The sequence below is a fragment of the Carcharhinus amblyrhynchos genome, chromosome 3 (assembly GCF_965287045.1).
Source record: "Carcharhinus amblyrhynchos chromosome 3, sCarAmb.v2.hapA, whole genome shotgun sequence".
NCBI lineage: Eukaryota > Metazoa > Chordata > Chondrichthyes > Carcharhiniformes > Carcharhinidae > Carcharhinus > Carcharhinus amblyrhynchos.
This window is the reverse complement of record NC_137326.1, coordinates 6,709,160-6,731,520: the sequence shown is the minus strand read 5'-3', so window position 1 is coordinate 6,731,520 and position 22,361 is coordinate 6,709,160. Positions and strand designations below refer to the sequence as shown.

General features: G+C 48.9%; 1 protein-coding gene across 1 annotated transcript; it reads right to left on the bottom strand.

Moving 5' to 3' along the window:
* On the bottom strand, positions 1-21,864 carry hmces (5-hydroxymethylcytosine binding, ES cell specific). The gene is made up of 7 exons (XM_080186228.1): positions 21,778-21,864; positions 16,474-16,700; positions 13,713-13,856; positions 12,544-12,666; positions 6,849-6,997; positions 4,959-5,151; positions 1-393 (listed from the first exon to the last, which is right to left on the bottom strand). Exons 2-7 carry the CDS (start codon positions 16,660-16,662, stop codon positions 196-198), a joined length of 996 nt encoding a protein of 331 aa, XP_080042354.1. The 5' UTR covers positions 16,663-16,700; positions 21,778-21,864; the 3' UTR covers positions 1-195.
* Positions 21,865-22,361: the final 497 nt, after the last annotated feature.

The window sequence follows — 22,361 nt, the reverse complement described above, 5'->3', positions numbered from 1 at the left end:
CAACCCAACCCAACACCTGTAATAGTCAAATGTACAACATCGCAACTGGAACGCGGCAAAGAACAGAACTGCAAGGAAGTCGAACGCGTGCAACGTTTGGTGACAGACGGCCCCCCCCTCACCGGCCCACACCGACCGACGGTGTGTGAATTACTTCCGGGGCGGGGCTGGGGCAGGCCGCGGGTTTGCGGTATCTCAGGTGGTGCGTAGTTTCTTGGCCAGGGGCTCCTCACCTTTTTGGAGCCACATCTGCATCAGGCCCACGCTGCCGCTCTTCCTTGGCGTCTCCGGCTTCACCTTCACCGGACTGGCGTCGCCAGTTTCTTCCTTCTTGGGCGAGGGGTTTTGCAGCCAGTTCATCATCAGCTTGCTACTAGCTATGGGTTTGGCTTCCTGTCGGAGAAAAGGGACACACACACACACAAAAAAAAAACCAAACACGTCAGTTCAAAGGTTATCAGTGTCGGAAGTCAGCTTACATTAACACTGCAACGAAGTTACGGTGAAAATCCCCAAGTCGCCACACTCCGGTGCCTGTCCGGGTACACTGAGGGAGAATTTAGCAGCCAATGCACCCTAACCAGCGCGTCTTTCAGACTGTGGGAGGAAACCGGAGCACCTGGAGGGAAACCCACGCAGACATGGGGAGAATGTACAAACTCCACACAGACAGTGACCCAAGCCGGGAACTGAACCCGGATCTCAGGTGCAGTGAGGCAGCAGCGCTAACCACTGGGCCACCCTGCCGTCCTGGACCCACTCACTGCTCTGTGCTGATGAAGCCAATTCCAGTTTCGCGCAGTGGGATTTTTAAGCCACATTTGGAGGATCTACAATTTTTTTGTTTAAACAGAAGAACGTGGCCTCACACGTAACACGAAATGCCAAAGAGTCAGCGTGGACTCAACGGGCCGAATGGCCTCTCCTACACTGCAGAGATTCTATAATTCAATAGTGAAATTGCTAACTAAAGCAGCAGGACCTGCAGGAAAAAAGAAATGGCAGGAAAAGAGATTGAATAACTCTCGCAAAGGGCCAGCATGAGTGATGGGCTGAGCGGTTTCCTTCTGTCCCAATTCAAACGTGCCACACAATATTTAGGATTTATTGTTTAAGAGGAAGGGTCAGTGCCGAGGGGGCGCCGCACCCTCAACTTTTCTCATTAAACCAAGGCCGCATCTCTACGCTCTCGGGTAAATATGAAGGATCTACGTGGCCTTGACCGCAAAAGGGGAGCAGGGACAGTCTTCCCCCCTGTTACAGCTAATATTTATCCCTCAATCACAGGAGAGAGATTATTTGGTCAACTATCTTATTTGCTCGAATTGGCTGCCAGATTTCCCTACGTTAGTTGCAGAAGTCTTCACTGGTCGTAAGCTGCTCTGTGACGTCCTGGGATTGTTAGAAATCTCTCTTGAATCGGCAAGTCTGTCTTTCTTTCACTTTACGACAAGCAGCAAATCCACACTCAGCACAATCTGCCCCTTTATACAGCTCCCGAAACATCATCGTGAACAACAGAACCTGCCACAAATAGGTCACGGAGTGATATAAAAGGACAGGCTGTGACCCTGTGTGTTATCATCCCCCCCCATCATCTGCCCTGGACTCACTGACAAACTCACTCTCCATCCAAATATTATTGCTTAATTTCATTTCATTAATTTGATTAGTGAAAATTAATCAAATGGGTATTTTTCTCTCTCTCTATTGCAACAGAGGGAGAGCCATTGCTGCCATTCCTTGTGTCGCCGGGTCAAAGTCCTGGAGCTCCCTCCCTAACAGCACTGTGGGTGTACCTACACCACATGGACAAGGCGGCAGCTTACCACCACCTTCTCAAGAATTAATTAGTGACGGGCAATAAATGCTGGAACTGGCCAGTGAGGCCCACACCCTGGGGGCAGGACAGGCAGGAGGGGGATTTAACTGAGGTGCATAAAGTGACAAAGGACCTCAAAGTATGGACAGGAAGAACCCAGTTCCCATTGGAGAAATATACAGATGGCACAGTGGTTAGCACTGCTGCCTCACAGCGCCAGGGGCCTGGGTTTGATTCGCAGCTTGGATCACTGTCTGTGCGGAGTCTGCACGTTCTCCCCATGTCTGCATGGGTTTCCTCTGGATGCTCGGTTTCCTCCCACAGTACCAACGACGTGCTGGTCAGGTGCATTGGCAGTGCTAAATTTTCCCTCAGTGTACCCAGACAGGCGCCAGAGTGTGGCAACTAGGGGATTTTCACAGTAACTTCATTGCAGTGTTAATGTTTAATTATTAGTGTCACAAGTAGGCTTACATTAACACTGCAATGAAGTTACTGTGAAAATCCCCTAGTCACCACACTCTGGCGCCTGTCTGGATACACTGTGAGCAATGCACCCAGCCAGCATGTCTTTCGGACTGCGGAAGGAAACTGGAGCACCTGGAGGAAACCCATGCGGACACAGGGAGAACGTGCAAACTCCACACAGTGACCCAAGGTGGGAATCGAACCCGGGTCCCTGATGCTGAGAGACAGCAGTGCTAACCACTGTACCACCCTATATAAAAGCCTACTTACGACACTAGTAAATAAATTTATCAGGGGGCACGGACTGAGAGAATCATCCAAAGGATTAAGGAGAGATTTGAAGTTGTTTTTCACCCAGAGGCCGGAGTCTGGAACCCAGCTCCTGAAAGGGTGGTGGAGGCAAGACCCTCATCTCAACTTGAAAAAAAGACTTGCACTAAATCTTGACGTGCTGTGAACCAAAAGCACAAAGGCAGCATCAAGCGGCACGGTGGCACAGTGGTTAGCACTGCTGCCTCACAACACGAGGGACCCGTATGCGATTCCCGGCTCGGGTGGCCGCCGGTGTGGAGTTAGCACGTTCTCCCCATATCTGCGTGGGTTTTGCTCCGGTTTCCTAGCACAGTCCAAAGACGTGCAGGTTAGGTGCATTGGCTGTGCTAAATTACCCCTTAGTACCCTCAGGGGGATCGACGGGGTGGATTCACGGGGGGTTGCTGGGTGGGATTGCGGTCGGTGCAGGCTTGATGGGCCGAATGGCCTCCTTCTGCACTGTAGGGGTTCGATGATTTCTATAAAGCTGCTTTGTCACCAGCACTGAGGAAAGGCTGAATACCCTCCTTCTTACCGTAAATGACTATAAGCAACCAACCAGAGAGATTCCGCAGGAACAAAAGAATTTAACGAGGGTGTTAAGGGAGCGTGTGCAATCGTCACCCCAAAAATTAAATCAATTTTCTCTGGAATTACTATTTAATAAACCTTAATTGTGCAGCTAACTGTGATTCTGAAAAGCAATCTTAGACTGAAAGCTGGGAATACTTACTTATCAAATAAATCAATCCCGTGGTTTCAAAGTATGCAAGAATTGCATTTGTCTCAATTAGGTATTTTTAAAAATAAATGCTCTTTATAGGCACAAATTAAAGGTAGTGCCCTCGAAATATTCCTTTGTTGGTTACATGCTGTTCTCTGCTTCCACTTTTATCAGGCTTCGATTTTCTATTTCGCCTGGAATGCAAGGGCTCATCACTAGATGCCACTGTTGTTCAAACCACTGAGGACAGCAATAGGGTCAAAGTAGAAAGGGTCGAGAGCTTCAAGTTTCTAGGTGTCCAGATCACCAACGACCTGTCCTGGTCCCCCCACGCCGACACTACAGTTAAGAAAGCCCCACCAACGCCTCTACTTCCTCAGAAGATTAAGGAAATCTGGCATGTCAGCTCCGACTCTCACCAACTTTCACAGTTGCACCATAGAAAGCATTCTTGGTCTGGTATCACAGCTTGGTATGGGCTCCTGCTCCGCCCGAGACCAGATACTGCAAAGGGTCATGAATGTAGCCCAATCCTTCCCACAAACCAGCCTCCCATCCATTGACTCTGTCTACACTTCCCACTGCCTCGGCAAAGCAGCCGGCATCATTAAAGACCGCACACATTGTCCTTCCACCTTCTTCCTTTGGGAAAAAGATACAAGAGTCTGAGGTCACGTACCTACTGACTTAAGAACAGCTTCTCCCCCGCTGCTGTCAGGCTTTTGAATGGACCTGCCTCGCATTAAGTTGATCTTTCTCTACACCCTCGCTATAACTGTAATGCTACATGCTGCACTCTCTCCTTTCCTTCTCTATGAATGGTATGCTTTGTCTGTATAGCACGCAAGAAACAATACTTTTCACTGTATGTTAATACATGTGACAACAACAGTCCAAACCAAAGACTGTCCATCTGAGGAAGGTTGCAGGTTTGAACCCCAATCTGTGCTGTTTGCTGACCGGCAGCAGTAACGAGGTGGAGAGAAATTGAACGATGCTTCAGCTGAGAACGAGAACAGGCTCCGTGATTCAGTCTACAGTTGAATGTCACTGCAGGGGAGGCAATGACCTACTGGCCTAGTGGTCACTCGGCTAATGTTGACCCGGGTTCGAATCCCGCCACGGCAGTTGGTGGAATTTGAATGCAATAAAAAAATATCTGGAATTAAGAATCTACTGACGACCGTGGGGCGATTGCCGATTGTTGGAAAAAACCCACCTGGTTCGCCGATGTCCTTTAGGGAGGGAAATCCGCCATCCTTACCTGGTCTGGCCTACACGTGATTCCAGAGCCACAGCAATGTGGTTGACTCTCAACTGCCCTCTGAATGGCTGAGTGAGACATTCAGTTCAAGGGCAGCTAGGGATGGGCAATAAATGCTGGCCCAGCCAGCGATGCCCACGTCCCATGAATGAATAAAAAAACAAGGGTATCTGGAGAATGGCCACAGTATTGGGAGAGACTATGGGTGTGGGCCTGAGGAAGTCTCAATTCACTCAGGGAAAAGGGGGGGGAGGCTATGAAAAAAAACAAAACAACACACAGTCCCAAATCAAAAATCACAAAGATACAGCCCCCACTTCAGTCATTTATCTCGACGTGAACTCTATATGGAAAAATAAGACCCTTACCTTTTTAACTCCCAGCTCGATGGGTTTGATGCATTTGAGGAAGTCATTTCTGGAATTGTTGACGACAGTGGAGACAGGGTGAAGGGCGATGTATTCCGTCGGGTGAATCAGCTTCATCGCCTCCATAGGCGGAACCTCGTCGTAATCCAACCACCTCCTCACGGCCTCCTCCCCGTCCAGGATGGCTGGCATTCTGTCGGGGGTGGTGGTGGTGGGGACAACAAGGATGAGAATTTTACACAACCAAAACCTTGTTTGACCAGGAACCAATCTAGACCTGCAAGCACCCGGGACACAGGACCCGCTGCGAGTTCACAGCTGCAGAGGGGTTTGGACATTGTCACACAGAAACTGACTACTTCTCAACTCCCCAGAAACCGTGGGCAAAACTCCAGAGCACATCGAATCCCTACGGTGCAGAAGGAGGCCATTCGGCCCATTGAGTCTCCACCGACAACAATTCCACAAGGCCTTATCCCCGTAATCCCCATAACCCCAAATATTTACCCCTGTAGTCCCGCTGATGAATGCATCCCAGAACACTAGGGGGTAATTTAGCACCTAACCTGCACATCTTTGGGCAAATCAATCTTACAGCTAGGAAGCCAGTTAAACTCTCCCGCTTTCTCCTACACTCTGGATTGGGGGGTGTCACTGGCCAGGCCAGCATTTGTTGCCCATCCCCAGTTGCCCTTTAACTGAGTGTCTCGCTTGCCCATTTCAGAGTCAACCACATTGCTGCGGTTCTGGAGTCACATGTAGGCCAGACTGGGTAGGGACAGCAGATTTAAGTTTAAAGTTATAGGGGTTAAAGGGATATGGGGAGAAGGTGGGGATCAGGATATTGAATTCGATGATCAGTCACGATCGCAATGAACGGCAGAGCAGGCTCGAAGGGCCAAATGGTCTCCTCCTGCTTTTAGTTTCTATATTTATTTATTACTGTCACAAGTAGGCTTACATTAACACTGCAATGAAGTTACTGTGAAAATCCCCGAGCTGCTACACTCCAGCTCCTGTTCAGGTAAACTGAGGGAGAATTTAGCACGGCCAATGCATCAAACCAGCACGTCTTTTGCACTGTGGGAGGAAACCGGAGCACCCGGAGGAAACCCATGCAGACACGGGGAGAATGGGTCACTGTCCGTGTGGAGTTTGCACAAGCTGGGAATCGAACTCAGGTCCCTGGTGCTGCGAGGTAGCAGTGTTAACCACTGTGTCACCGATTTCCTCCCTTAAGGGGGACATTAGTGATCCAGATGTTTCTTTTTCTTTTAATGACAATCGATGATGGTCATTGCGGTCACCATTCCTGAGGCGAGCTTTCTATTCCAGACTCTCTCTCTTTTCTTTTTAATTAATTGAGTCGAAATTCCACCAGCTGCCGTGGTGGGATTCGAACCCGCGTCCCCCAGATACTGGGCCTCCTGAATTATTCGTCCAAGGTCATTACCGTTACACCACCATCTCCCCACCCGCCTGAACGGGAAGTGACTGAGTGGCAAAGGCCGGTCTCGAGGAACTTGCATCTGCGTTCAACTGGCTCCAGGCCTGAACTGGGCCGCTTTCCAAACTGGGCCATTCGCGTCTCAAGATTCTTAAATTTGTTTATTGGGCCTTGATGGAATCTTTGATGAATTTGGACTCAAGAGTGTACGAGATAATGAACAATCAGTAAATTAGAGATCAGAGTACCTGCAAAGGACAGCCTGGGACTATCCTGATCAGAGATCAGGTACTCGCAGGACTAGTTTCTGATCTGTGCACAATTACCTGCTTTGGGGCCCAGGTTATACTTGTTGTGCGCTCGCTTGGGGAGACAGCATCAGAGGAACGACAGAACGTTACCCTCGCCTCCCCAACAAACGTGGTTCCTCTCCTGGGTCTCACCTGTCGTGGATCCAGTCCATTGCTTTGGAAGCCGGCACTGTAATGATGGTGTACGTGTACAGCTCCTCCCCTCCACACGGAGGTCTCCAGCAGTCAAAGAGGCCAGCCATGGTGAGCAGCCGCCGGCCTGACCACTCCTCGCTGTCCACCTGCAACAGCAAACACTCGGACATTACCGATAGGGCGACTGTCAAATCGAGGCGAGTCAAGCAGGGAAAATCGAGCCACTGGGGACAAGAGCAGCGATGTTTAGGCTGAGTCTTTATAAAGCCTTGGACAGGCCGCAACTAGAGTATTGTGTCCGGCTCTGGTCACCACACTTAAGAGTCATGGAGGTTTACAGCATGGAAACAGGCCCTTTGGCCCAACTTGTCCATTCCGCCCAGTTTTTAACCACTAAGCCAGTCCCAATTGCCCATGTTTGGCCCATATCCCTCTATATTCATCTTACCCATGTAACTGTCTAAATGCTTTTTAAAAGACAATTGTACCCATCTCTACTACTACCTCTGGCAACTCATTCCAGACACTCACCACCCTCAGTGAAAAAATTGCTCTTCTGGACCCTTTTGTATCTCTCCCCTTAAAGCTATGCCCTCTAGTTTTAGACTCCCCTAGCTTTGGGAAAAGTTGTTGACTATCTAACTGATCTTTACCCTCATTATTTTATAAACCTCTATAAGATCACTCCCAAGCTTCCTACACTCCAGAGAAAAAAGTCCCAGTCTATCCAGCCTCTCCTTATAACTCAAACCATCAAGTCCCGGTAGCATCCTAATAAATCTTTTCTGCGCTCTTTCTAGTTTAATAATATCTTTTCTATAATAGGGTGACCAGGATTGCAAACAGTATTCCAAGTGTGGCCTTACCAATGTCTTGTACAACTTCAACAAGATGTCCCAACTCCTGTATTCAATGTTCTGACCAATGAAACCAAGCACGACAAATGCCTTCTTCACCACTCTGTCCACCTGTGACTCCACTTTCAATGAGCTATGAGCATGAACCCGTAGATTTTGTAACTCTCCCCAACACCCTACCACTAACTAAGTCCTGCCCTGGCTCAATCTACCAAAATGATTCACCTCGCATTTATCTAAATTAAACTCCTTTTGGAAGTGAGGACCCTCGAGAGGCTGTAGAGGAGGTTTATCAGAATGGTTCCGGGCGAGGGGAATTTAGCTTCAAGTTTAGATTGGAGAAGATGGGGTTGTTCTCTGTGGAGAGATGAACACTGGGGTGCAAAATTTACTCAAGGTGGACAAAACGGTGACAAGTTGAGATAAAGCAGACAGAGAAAAACTGTTCCCAACAGTTGATGGACAAGAGATTAAGTCTTGGGGCAAGTAATATGTTGGCGATGTGAGGAAGGCTTTGTTTTCACACAGTGAGTGGCAATGACCTGGAACGCGCTGTCTAAGGAGGAGAGAGTGGGGGAAGCGGAGACAGTGAATGATTTCAGAAGGAACTTGGATGGAGACTGGAGGGAAATAAACATGCTGGGAAACGGGGATAGAGTCTCCGGGAATGGGACTGGGGTTACTCCAGAAATCCAGTAGAGACTCGATTTCCTTCTCTGCCCCAATGACAAGGTGCCGTGTGTGGGATCCTGCTCTGTACAAAAATGGCTGCTGCATTTCCAACCAGGGCTACACTCCAAACAAGCTTGTCAACCGCTTCTGGGAATACGGCTGGTGATTTTTAAGCACATTGCTTTCCACTTTTGTTTTCATAGAATCCCTACGGCGCAGTGAGGCCATTTGGCCCATTGAGTCTGCACCGACTCTCTGACAGGGTATCTTACACAGGCCCTCTCCCCATAACCCTGTACATTTACTACCTGGACTAGATCCCTGAAAGTTGGGAATCAAGTAGATAAGGTTGTCAAGAAGGCGTACGGTGTCCTGGCGTTTATTGGTAGGGGGATTGAATTTAGGAGTCGCAGTGTAATGTTGCAACTGTACACTACTCTAGTGCGGCCGCACTTGGAGTACTGTGTGCAGTTCTGGTCCCCGCATTACAAGAAGGATGTGGAGGCGTTGGAGAGGGTGCAGAGGAGGTTTACTAGGATGTTGCCTGGTATGGTGGGGAGGTCCTATGAGGAGAGACTGAGGGATTTGGGGTTGTTTTCGTTGGAAAGAAGGCGGCTAAGAGGGGATCTTATTGAAACATATAAGATGATTAGAGGTTTAGATAGGGTGGATAGTGATAGCCTTTTTCCTCGGATGGAGAAAGCTAGCACGAGGGGGCATGGCTTTAAATTAAGGGGGGGTAGCTACAGGACGGATGTCAGGGGTAGGTTCTTTACCCAGCGGGTGGTGAGGGATTGGAATGCCCTGCCTGCTGCAGTTGTAAATGCGTCTAGTTTGGGGGCGTTTAAGAGATCTCTGGATAGGTTTATGGACGAAAAGGGATTGGTATAGGCTAGTGGGTCATTGTTTTTGTAACTGGTCGGCGCAACATCGTGGGCCGAAGGGCCTGTTCTGCGCTGTAATGTTCTATGTTCTATGTTCTACTCGTTTTTGGACACAAGTGGCAATTTAGCATGGCTGCTCCACCTCACCTGCACATCTTTGGACCATGGGAGCAAACCCATGAAAGGAGAAAGGTTTAAAGGGAATATTAGGGGGGGTCTTCTTCTCGCAGAGAGTGGTGGGAGTGTGGAATGAGCTGCCGGATAAAGAGGTAAATGCAGGGTCACTTTTAAGAAAAACTTGGACGGGTTCATGGATGAGAGGGGTGTGGAGGGACATGGTTCAAGTGCAGGTCAGTGGGACTAGGCAAAAAAAAATGACTCGGCGCAGACAAGGATGGCCAAAAGGCCTGTTTCTGAGCTGTAATTTTCTATCGTTCTACATGGGGAGGATGTGCAAACTCCACGTGGTCACCCAAGGCTGGAATTGAACCCAGGTCCCCTGGCGCTGTGAGGCAGCAGTGCTAACCACTGTGCTGCCCTTTCACACGGGGACTAGCTTAATTTATTAGTGTCACAAGTCGGCTGACATTAACACTGCAGTGAAGTTACTGTGAAAATCCCCTAGTCGCCACACTCTGGCGCCTGTTTGGGTACACTGAGGGAGAATTTATCACGGCCAATGCATCTAATTAGCAAGTCTTTTGGGCTGTGGGAGGAAACTGGAGCACCGGAGGAAACCCAAGCAGTCACAGGGAGAGCATGCAAACTCCAGATAGTGACCCAAGCTGGGAATCGAACCCAGGTCCCTGGCACTGTGATGCAGCAGTGCTAACCACTGTGCCACTGTCGCAGGATCTGAAAGTGGGAAGTAGCTGCCTCTATACGATGGCACACTGACACTTGACCACCCTCCCAAAGCTGGACGTTCAACACCGTGATGCACACCAGTGCACCCTTTAATCCCAGAGGAAGCAGGTGAGCTTTGATAGCTTGATGACCGTCCAGTGGGAGATCAAAGTGTCCAGTTTATTTATGGCCAGCGCTTGTTCCAAATATTCCTTAATCAGGCAAGGGTGACCCGGTGGCACAGTGGTTAGCACTGCTGCCTCACAGCACCGGAGACCCAGGTTCAATTCCCGGCTTGGGTCACTGACTGTGCAGAGTTTGCACATTCTCCCCATACCTGCGTGGGTTTCCTCCGGGTGCTCCGGTTTCCTCCCATTTGACTAGCTTAGGGGTTTCTAAAAACAAAGGGGGGGGCGGCATGGACAAGTTGGGCCAAAGGACCTGTTTCCGCGCAGCAAGCGTCTACGACACCCATCTTACCACCAAACAAACACTGCCAAAAGCCGAGGAGGCATTGATCCACCCTCGGTCTCTCTTTCCTTTTGTAAATTACTTAATGCTGCTGAGTGCGTTCCAACAATCAGCTTTTAACCTGAATCAGTTATTTAACTTGATTAAATTAACCGAGTTCCGATGTTGATTGCTCCACCGTCAGCATGTTTTCGAGAGGATAATCAGAAGGTAGGAGAAAGATCTGTGATTAGCTCAATGTGCTCAATTAACCAGAGAGAGAGGGAGAGAGGGAAAGCTTCAGCAAACAGTGAGTAACGATTGTCATTATTGTTACCTGTCTGGAGATTCATGAGGAAATCTAACTCACTGCTCTAAAGTCCAAACTCCTCAACCCTCTGACCTTATACAAGGGCGTACTACACCATGTCATCAATAAATTAGGATGTCCCTCTTCTGCCCCCTCTCTTTCCACTAAATTGATTTACCTGCAGAGCAATGACATGAATGGGCAGTGAGCAAATCCTCTCCAGTATCAGAATAGCTACCACTCAGTCAGGGCTAAAGAACAGAGTAAGGGGAGAGAGTTGCCCTGTTTGGACTGTGCACTAACCTCATCCACAGTGGGTATTACGCAGGTGTTGGATGGGACTGGTGTTCCTTCTCAAGTCAAGGTGATAGATAGGGTAGCACAGTGGCCAGCACAGCTGCCTCACAGCACCAGCCACCCACTCACCCAGATACGATTCCCGGCTTGGGTCACTGTCCGTGTGGAGTCTGCATGTTCTCCCCCCGCCAGCCCCCGCCCCCCCCCCCCTCCCCCACCATTGTTTGCGTGGGTTCCCCCAGGTGCACCGGTTTCTTGCCCCACTCCACGTGGCAGCAAGATGGTTAGCACTGCTGCCCCAGAGCGCCAGGGACCAGGTTACTGCAGCAGGCGACGGTGCAGAGGGACCTCGGGGTCCTTGTGCATGAGTCGCAAAAACCCAGCCTGCAGGTGCAGCAGGTGGTCAGGAAGGCGAATGGGATGCTGGCCTTCATAGCGAGGGGGATTGAATATAAAAGTAGGGAGGTCTTGCTGCAGCTGTATAGGGCATTGGTGAGGCCGCAGCTGGAGTACTGTGTGCAGTTTTGGTCGCCGCACTTACGCAAGGATATTTTGGCCTTGGAGGGAGTGCAGAGGAGGTTTACTAGGCTGATACCGGAGTTGAGGGGGTTGAGCTATGAGGAGAGGCTGAATAAACTAGGCTTGTACTTGTTAGAGTTCAGAAGAATGAGGGGAGATCTCATTGAGACGTACAAGATGATGAATGGGATGGATAGGATAGAGGTGGAGAGACTCTTCCCACTCAGAAAAGACAGTAGGACTAGGGGGCACAGCCTCAAGATAAAGGGGGGGGGGGTTTAGAACGGAGTTGAGGAGGAACTTCTTCACTCAAAGGGTGGTGAATCTCTGGAATTCTCTGCCTGTTGAGGTGGTGGAGGCTGCCTCGCTAAATATTTTTAAGACGCGGGTTGATGGGTTTTTGATAAGCGAGGGGATTAAGGGTTATGGGGAGAGGGCGGGAAAGTGGAACTGAGCCACGACAGATCAGCCATGATCTTATTGAATGGCGGGGCAGGCTCGAAGGGCTAGATGGCCTACTCCTGCTCCTATTTCTTATGTTCTTATGACCAGGATTTGATTGCCAGCTTGGATCACCATCCGTGCGGACTCTGCGTGTTCTCCCCGTACCTGCGTGGGTTTCCACCGGGTGCTCCGGTTTCCCCCCTCAGTCTGAAAGACGCGCCGGTTAGGACGCGCTGGCCGTGCTAAATTCTCCCTCAGTGTAACCCAAACAGGTGCCGGAGTGTGGCAACTAAGGGGGTTTTCACAGTAACTTCACTGCAGTGTTAATGCAAGCCTACTTGCGGCAATTAATAAATAAACTTTCAAACTGGCTACAGAGGCGCCCGAGATTATAAAAAGGTTGTTGCGTGTACCTCCTCTTCCTCGCAGGTCTGTGGGAAGTAGATGAAATAGGGCTGCCTTTCTCCGTATTGTCTCTGCCACTCGTAAAATCCATCAGCCAACACCACACAGCGCTGTCCTTTAATGAAAGGATCCTGTTGGGGAACAGGTTACGATGGTTACAGGCCTGAACATCGGAGTCTGTGGAGCCTGGATCTAAACATCCAGGTTCCGAATACCACGGTTGCAGCACAGGCCACACAGCCTGTTGCTCTGGTGCAGTTTATCCAGGGCCAATCACCCACCTTCTGCCATAGCCCTGCCTTCTTCCTCTTGGGGGAGGAGGAGGAGACTCTGCACGGAGGTGAGGAGACATTTCCTCACCCAGGTGAGCCTGTGGAATTCATTACCACGGGAAGCAGTTGATGCCAAAACATTGAACGTATTCGAGAAGCGGCTGGATATGTCACTTGGGGCAAAAGCAGGATTAGGCTGTTGAGTTGGACGATCAGCCATGATTGTGATGAATGACATGAGAACATAAGAAATAGGAGCAGGAGTAGGCCATCTAGCCCTTCGAGCCTGCCCCGCCATTCAATAAGATCATGGCTGATCTGAAGTGGATCAGTTCCACTTTCTCGCTTTCTCCCCACAACCCTTAATTCCCTTGCCTATCAGAAATCTATCTACCCGTGACTTAAAAATATTTAGCGAGGTAGCCTCCACCACTTCAACGGGCAGAGAATTCCAGAGATTCAACACCCTTTGAGTGAAGAAGTTCCTCCTCAACTCCGTTCTAAGCTGCCCCCACCCAATATTTTGAGGCTGTGCCCTCTAGTCCTGCTGTCCTTTCTAAGCAGGAAGAATGTCTCCACCTCTACCCTATCCACCCCCTTCATTATCTTCTAAGTCTCTATAAGATCCCCAGAGCAATCTCGAAGGGCCAAATGGCCTCCTCCTGCCCCTAGCTTCAATGTTTCTATGCAATCCAATTCCTTTCTCAATGGGTACACAGAAACAGGCAAAACGGAAGGAGTAGGCCATTCGGCCTTCAAACCTGCTCCACCATTCATTTTGATCATGGCTGATCATCAAATTCAGTATCCTGATCCCCCATGTGAATGTAAGCCTACTTGTGACAAATAAACAAACTTTGTTTTTTTTTTAAAAGATAAATCTGAGGGTAGATCGAGGGCCACACCTTGTACGAGTTCTTGTACATCATCCCGTCACTGCGGCAGTTACTGGTGTTGTACTGCATCTTCGCGGGATCGCTCTCCCGAAACCAGGAAGGAATGAGACCCCAGCGCATGGCCGCCAGAATAGGCTCATCACTCTCCGCATTCTGTCAATACAAACACAGAGCCGGTCAGTCAAACACACACACACACACACACACACACACACACACACACACACACACACACACACACACACCTTCAGGGCGGGCTCCCTTCCTAGCCCTGGCCAGTCCCGCCAGATGGAGACAGCGCAGGGTGGGTTCCGGGCTACAGCAGGAATAGTTGCAGCTGCAATGGTCCCTGTTGCCAACATAAAAAAATACTCTCCATCCAAACACAACCGAGGGCAGCCGGTACTTGGAGAACAGCAACGTCTCACGTTAAAGGTACTTGGACTTATAAAACAGTCTGTGATGTTCAAATTCCACCAAAGAGAACACGAGAGTGAAGTTAACAAATCGAATGCGGAAGTGCACTCTTGGTCTACACCATCACCTCCCGCACCCAGCCCCTGGATCCACCCCCCCCCCCACTCCAGAACAATGTCATTGGAACATTACCACCTCCGAGTTCCCCTCTGTCACATGCTGACATGTACCATGTAGGGGAGATGCCGGCGTTGGACTGGGGTAAACACAATAAGAAGTCTCGCAACACCAGGTTAAAGTCCAACAGGTTTGTTTGGTAGCACAAGTGGCTACCAAATGTTTCTGTGTAATCCAATTCCTTTTTCAATGGGTGTATATATATATATATATATAGAAACACGCAAAACAGAAGGAGAAGGCCATTCGAGCCAACATCCTGCAATCCCCCAATGTCGTGGTGGGAACACCATCACTGCAGTGCTTCAGGAAGGAGCCCTCATCTTCTCGGGGCAACTGCGAATGGGTCCAAGTTGTAGCCTTGCCGGAATAAATAATTATAAACGCTCCATGCCTGGTGTAAGGCTCTGATACAAGGACATCATCCTGAAACATTAACTCTCGCATGCTCGCTCTCTCTATATATACACACGCCAGCTGAGCAACTCAACATTCCCAGTATTTTCTGTTTCCATTTCAGATACAGTAAGAACACCAGGTTAAAGTCCAACCGATTTATTTGATAGTAAACCCACAACCTTTTGGGGTTTGCCCCTTTGTCAGGTGAGTGGAGAGTTCTGGCCTTAAAATTTTAAAATTCAAGTTTTAAGACTTGAATAGCAGGTTAGCTGCGAAGACTCACATTCTAACCAGTAATCTGTAAACTGTCTGTGCTGTTATATGCCCTCTCTGAGGCCAGAACTCTCCATTCACCTGTGGAAGGGGCAAACCCCGAAAGCTTGTGAGTTTACTATCAAGTAAATTGGTTGTACTTTAACCTGGTGTTGTCAGACTTCTTACTGTGTTTACCCCAGTCCAATGCCGGCATCTCCACTTCATTTCAGATATCCAGCATCTGCAGTATTTCGCTTTTGCACTGTTTTAACTCCCGGTCTGGTGAGCCCGGTAATGTCACACTATTTGTAACCCCCCACAACTTGCCTGGGCTTGCAAAATCTCAGTAACTTTCCTGCCTGTAAGCAATACACATCTTTTTAACCTCTGCTTAATGCTCTCTCCGCTCGCATTGTCTGTAACTTTAAGACTTGGTTAGCTGTAAAGACTCACATTCCAATCATTATTCGTGTAAATTGAGTTTGTGTCTTCATATGCCCTGTTTGTGATCAGAACTCCCGCCCACCTGACAAAGGAACACAGTCAGTTCCGAAAGCTAGCGGCGTTTGCTACAAATAAACCTGTTGGACTTTAACCTGGTGTTGTGAGACTTCTTACTGCGTTTACCCGGTAACGTACCAGTGCGCTCGGACATCAGGCGGAACGTGAGGAACTGTACCCCGGCAAGAAGAGAAAGTAACAAGTTTGATGCCTTCCCGCCCAGAGTTAATTCAAATCCAATTAACGGAGAAAAGTGGCAGGGTGGAACAGTGGTTAGCACTGCTGCCTCAGAGCATCAGGGATCTGGGTTCGGTCCCCAGCCTGGGTCACTGTCTGTGTGGAGTTTGCACACTCTCCCCGTGTCTACGTGGGTTTCCTCCCGGTGCTCCGGTTTCCTCCCACAGTCTGAGACACATGCCGGTTAGGTGGATTGGCCAGTATAAATTGCTAATTAGTGTCAGGGAGACTAGCAGGGTATATACATGGGGCAATAGGGATAGGGGCTGGGTGGGATTGCGGTCGGTGCAGACTCGATGGGCCGAATAGCCTTCTCCTGCACTGTAGGGAGTCCATAAAAGTCTATCTGTTGACTTTGCCGCTCCTTTTCATTTTGGCTCGAACATAATGCAGCAACTGGGGTGGGGATAGAACCATAGAATGCCCAAGCGTCCAGAAGAGCACTCTACCTAGGACCAATCTCCCACCGTAACCCCGCGCAATCCCCCAATCATGGCCAATCCACCTAACCCCCACATCCTTGGACTGTGGCAGGAAAACGGAGCACCCGGAGGAAACCCCCACAGACACGGGGAGAATGCGCAAACTCCACACAGAGAGTGACCGGAGGCCAGAATCGAAACCCAGGTCCGTGGCACCGCGAGGCAGCAGTGCTAACCGCTGTTCCACCGTGGCCAGCCCTAGTAATAAACCAGACCGCAAATTAAAAGCTAGACTCGCTTTCCAATCCCCAAGCGCAAAGGAGCATAAGAAACACATTCGAGAAACCCAGGGTGGGAATTACTTTGTAGAAGTGCTTTCTGGACACCAGCACTGGGCCGGTAGAGTGCGGGCTTCTGTTGAACGAGGGTTTGTACTTGTCTTTGTCCCCTTTTTTCCACTCGGGGTCCTTCCTCTTCCCTTGCCTATCGCGGTAGGCACAGGCGCGTCTGATCTGATCCGCAGCCAGTGAGCACGCAGTGCGCCCGCACATGGTGGATGTCAGTAGCACTCGGTCCAAGTCCTTTAGGCCTGTAAAAGAGATGGTACGATGTAAAATGAATGACATTCAATGAGCATTCTGCCACAGCGTGAGCGAGGAGTGCAGTCCAATCTCAAACTTCACACCACTCTATAAAGTTCTCCCTCGAACCCTTTGACTGCATCCTCCGACTGAGGATCATTCAATATCCTCCATGCCCTTTTTTTTAAACCTTCGCTCAGGGCGCGGCATTGGAAGAAATAAGCTTCAGATCTAGCAGGAAGCAACAAAGGGAGATGGAAGAACCCAGCGGTGTCGAGACCCCGAGAAGGAAGGGGCTGGAGCAGATAATGGCCACCATCGCTATTTCAAAGCATCCCAAACGGGGTCACATAGAACGGCAAGCTTGGATGGGAAAGCAGGGGTTAAATTTCTAAACTATAATTCTGGAAAAACCACCAAGGAAAGTGATTTGGAAACCAATGGAAAATGTTCCCAACTTCTTCCAACCAGGAAAACGATGTTCAATTTGCTGGAAGATGTCAGAACTGAAGTTGCATTAACTCACATTTAAGGATACTTCTATCCACTACCCCCCTTTACAAACACTGAATTACACACATCCATAGAGTGAAAATGAGCAACAACTTCCACTTAATGCTCCATCCAACAATATAACTGTTAGAGGGCTATAACATAGTCCCACCAATATTTACTGACTCTTGCTTTTCCTAATCACCATCCATACGGATTCTCACCAGTGATCTCCTGAACCAAGTTCCTGCCTCACTCAGGAGCTATGTCATCCTCTACTATCAGGGCTGTCCCCTTCCCTTTTTTCCTATTCTGTCTGGCTTTCTGAAACATTGTGCACCCTTGGGTATTTATTTCCCAACCTTGTAACCGTGTCTTTGCAATGATGATTAGATCGAAACCAGTTATCTCCATCTACTGCATAGTGGATGCTCCACGCATTCTAATAAAGAAGCTTTAACTTTTTTTTTTAAATCACTATCTCTTGCAAGGGCCTCGCTCATTATGTCGAATCACTGTTAAACTCTGTCTCACTGTTTATCTTTGTTCTCATTGCTACAATATTCTGTTGACTCAACTTTTTCCTTCGGATCTAACTTCACCTGAATTCGCCTCCCCATCGGTTTAAAGTCCTGTCCAAAGTCCTTGTTAAATGATCCGTAGGCAGCCCAGTGACACAGTAGTTAGCATTACTGCCTCACAGGATCAGGAACCCGGGTTTGATTCTGGTCTTGGGCGATTGTGGGGAGTTTGCACGTCCTCCCCATGTCTGCGTGGGCTTCCTCCGGGTGCTCCAGTTTCCTCCCACTGTCCAAAGATTTAGGTGGGTTAGGTGGATTGGCCATGTTACATTCTCCCTTAGTGTTCCAAGATGTGTAAGTTAGGTGAATTGGCCATGATCAATATACGGGGTTCCTGGGATCGGGCGAGTGAGGGGGCCTGGGTGGGGTGCTCTTTGGGAGAGTTGGTGCAAAGTCGATGACTAGTGGGGGCTAAAGGAATGCAACAAAAGTGTAGTTCTACCTGTCTCATTGATTCCTATGTGGGCCATGCCAACTGGATCCTACCTCCCCCGCTCCATGACCATGGGTCAAAGATCTGGGATAAGAAATGGGAGATGTGGTGGGGATTTGAAGGGATATCTGCTTCATCCAGAGGGTGTTGTGATCTAGAACTCACTGTCCAAAACAGTGGTAAGAGACAGAAATGCCCATTAATGTTTAAAAAGCCCGATTGGCAACTTACTCCCCTTTGTACTCTATGAACGGTATGCTTTGGCTGTATAATGCACGAGAAACAATACTTTTCGCTGTATCCCAGTATACGTGACAATAATAAATCAACCGCCTCAACCACAGCATAGTGGCACAGTGGTTAGCACTGCTGCCTCACAGCATCAGAGGCCTGGGTTCGATTCCCAGCTTGGGTCACTGTCTGTACGGAGTCTGCACGTTCTCCCCGTGTCCGGGTGGGTTTCCTCCGGGTGCTCCGGTTTCCTCCCACAGTCCAAAAGACGTGCTGGTTAGGATGCATTGGCCGTGCTAAATTCTCCCTTAGTGTACCCGAACAGGCGCTGGAGTGTGGCGACTAGGGGATTTTCACAGTAACTTCATTGAAGTGTTAATGTAAGCAAGCCTACTTGCAACACTAATAAATAAACGTTAAACTTTGAGCCACAGCGTTACTGGAATGTGAGGATCGGCTGGAGGGCAACTTGACGGTTGCAGAATGGCCTCCTCCATGCCGTGAACTTCAGACACCAGATGTGAGGATTATTTTTTGACACCGAGTCTGTAAGATTTTGGCCATTTGAAGAGTGCACCTGCAGGTGCAGCAGAGAACTCTACAGAGGAGGGGGTTACAGCTTCGATATCCGGTCTGTGCACCGCAGTCACAGCTGGCCTAAACCCTGGGGGGGAGGCACAGGGGAGCGATGGTCAACCTCAGTGCCCTTCTTCTGGAGGTGGTGGCTCCATCAGCGTCTCCCCAGGTGCTCCCTAATGAGTGCAGATGGGCACACTGGGTGAGAATAAGGACAGAGCCTGGCACTGAGCGCACAAATAAACAACAATAAACTTTGAGCTTCGGAGCCTGTTTCACAAATAACCATCTACACGAAGAGAGGAAACTGCAAAAGAAATGGAAAGGAGTCAGTCAAACTGAAACTTGCAAATGTTTCTGAAAAAAAGCCACAGATGAGCATACACATTCTGAAAAAAAAAACACCCATAACTTCTTCCCTGTTACCCAACAGAAAATGACAAACTTCTAACTGACTCAAGAACAGCTCCTCCCCCTGCTGCTGTCAGACTTTTGAATGGACCTATCTCGCACTAAGCTGATCTTTCTCTGCACCCTAGCTATGACTGTAACGCTACATTCTGCACTCTCTCCTTCCCTTCTCTATGAATGGCATGCTTTGTCTGCAGAGCGCGCAAGAAACAATACTTCTTGCCGTACGTTAATACATGTGACAATAATAAATCAAATACTCAGCGCCCACTTGGAGATTTATAGAAAAAAATAATTGCTCGGACGGCACAGTTTAACCCCAAAGTGCTTTGAGTCAGCGAGCAAATTACAAGCTTTACACTGGGCTTCACTTTCCTTATTCATAGACACATACAAGATAGGAGCAGGAGGAGGCCATTTGGCCCCTCGAGCTTGCTCTGCCATTCATTACGATCATGGCTGATTGTCCAACTCAATCACCTAATCCTGCTTTCTCCCCATAGCCTTTGATCTCATTTGACCCCAAGTGCTATATCCAGCCGCCCCTTGAATACATTCACCCTTCATAACCAAACTGCAAAAAAAGTATCAACACTTAGCAGCTCAGAAAGAACGTAAAAGCTTTTAAATAATAGTAAATGTTAAGAAAGAAAAAAAACTATCTAAATATCAACTGCTCCCAACAAAATCATTTTTGATTTCTAACCTTTTTTCTGATAACGAGTCAAAGGGCTTAAAACGTTAAATCTGCTTTTGCTCTCCCAATAGGTACTGCCAGACATTTTGCTTTAATTTCTTGTTTTTAAAGAATATATCACATGAATGAGCAGGAATAACTTATTTATGTAGCACATTTAAAATATCCCAAAGTGCTTCCCGGGAGCATTGCCGAACACAACGTGATCCCGAATGAGAAAAGGAGGCAAAAACAGCAAAGGGTCGGAAAATCAAAGCAAGTCTGGTAGCATTTGTGGCGAGAATAGAGCTAATGTTCCGAGTCTGGATAATCCTTCGTCGGCGCCTGATACTAATTTAGGGTCAGGGGAAAGGTGCAACAGGGAGGTGGGATAAAGATCAAAGTGACAAAACATACATACACAATATACACAAATCTCTCCGAGCCTCACCACAGTTCACAGAACCACAGAATCCCAGTAGCATACAATCATTCAGCCCATCGAGTCTGCACTGACTCTCTGACAAAGCGTCGTACCTAGCCCCTCCCAAAAACCCATAATTCTGCGCATTTACCATAGCCAATCCACTTAACCTACACATCTTTGGACACTAAGGGGCAATTTAGCATGGCCAATCCACCTAACCCACACATTTTTCGAGTGTGGGAGGAAACCAAAGCATCCAGAGGGAACCCACCCAGACATGGGGAGAACATGCAAACTCCACACAGAGTGACCCAAGCCAGGAATTAAACCTGGGCCCCTGGCACTGTGAGGCAGCAGAGCATCTTACCCACACCCCATCCCACATAACCCCAGGTATTTAGCCCACTAATCCCCCTAACCTACTCATCCTAGGACACTGAGGGACAATTTAGCATGGCCAATCCACCTAAACCGCACAACTTTAGAGTGTGGGAGGAAACCGGAGCACTCAGAGGAAACCCATGCAGACACGGGGGAAAAATGTGTAAACTCTGCACGGACAGTGACCTGGGAATTGAACCCAGATCCCTGGCGCTGCGAGGTTCCACACAGTGACCAGGGACTCAAACCCAGCTATTAACCACCATAGTAAGAAGTCTCTCAACATCAGGTTAAAATCCAACAGGTTTATTTGGTAGCAAACGCCACTAGCTTTCGGGGCTTTTCCCCTTCGTCAGGTAGCGTTTGCTACCAAATAAACCGGTGGGACTTTAACCTGGTGTTGTGAGACTTCTTACTGTGTTTGCCCCAGTCCAACGCCGGCATCTCCATATCACGATTAACCACCATGTCTCCCTGAATCCTAAATATTCAATGAACCCCACCTCCCAAATATTCAATGAACCCCACCTCCCAAATATTCAATGAACCCCACCTCCCAAATATTCAATGAACCCCACCTCCCAAATATTCAATGAACCCCACCCCTCAAATATTCAATGAACCCCACCCCCCAAATATTCAATGAACCCCTCCTCCCAAATATTCAATGAACCCCTCCTCCCAAATATTCAATGAACCCCTCCCCCTCCTCTCCTCTCCATGGGAGATACAAGTTAGCTCAATACCTCCTTTAAGGACAAGCTGACCATTCTTGCCCAGGCTTGTACTGTAAGGCTGGGAGCTCAGAAGGAGCTTCCCTGAGGACCCCCCTCTCCTCTCCTCTCCTCACTCGGTCTCACTGCCTTTCCCGCCTTACCTGCCCAATTGGATACACTGGCCGCACTGACACACCTGGCGCAGCGTTACATTGTTGCCGCTCCGCCTGCCAACGCGCGCCGATCGGCCCACGTAACACCGCCGCCCGACGCGACCTGACGCCAGGACGCATTGACGTCATCACCACGCCCATGCGCGGCGCCCGCCCCGCCCCAGCCTCAGCCTCAGACATCGCGCGGCCCCGCCCCCGGACCCGTTCCAGCCCCGCCATCTTGGTGAGGTCAAGCAGGCGCCAATTGCAGACTCCGGCCCTCCCGCCCGCCATCTTGATAAGGACAACTAGTCCCAATTGCTGATTTCTTCATCTCCAATTTATTTTCACCAGTTCTCTCTTCTTCACTTCTCTTTTACCCTCAGTTGTGTTTTTTGACACTGAAGGGCAGAGTTTTATTCATGTGGAGTTTCTTTCACACCCTTTGAGAACTTTATTTGTACCATTTTCCAAACTTTTGGAAGTTCAGTTCCTCTTGTTTTAAAGTTTATTTATTAAAGTTCATTTGTTAGTAGGCTTACATTAACACCGCAGAGAAATTACTGTGAAAGTCTCCGAGTTGCTACACTCCG

Bases quoted from the DNA above. Each gene is read 5' to 3' on its own strand.
- hmces (XM_080186228.1), bottom strand. From the start codon at position 16,662: ATGTGCGGGCGCACTGCGTGCTCACTGGCTGCGGATCAGATCAGACGC. The intron at 6,998-12,543 runs GTACACGCAACA...TTGCTGTTGCAG, and splicing joins AGACCTGCGAGGAAGAGGAG to GTGGACAGCGAGGAGTGGTC. The intron at 5,152-6,848 runs GTGAGACCCAGG...CACCCCCGACAG, and splicing joins ATGGACTGGATCCACGACAG to AATGCCAGCCATCCTGGACG.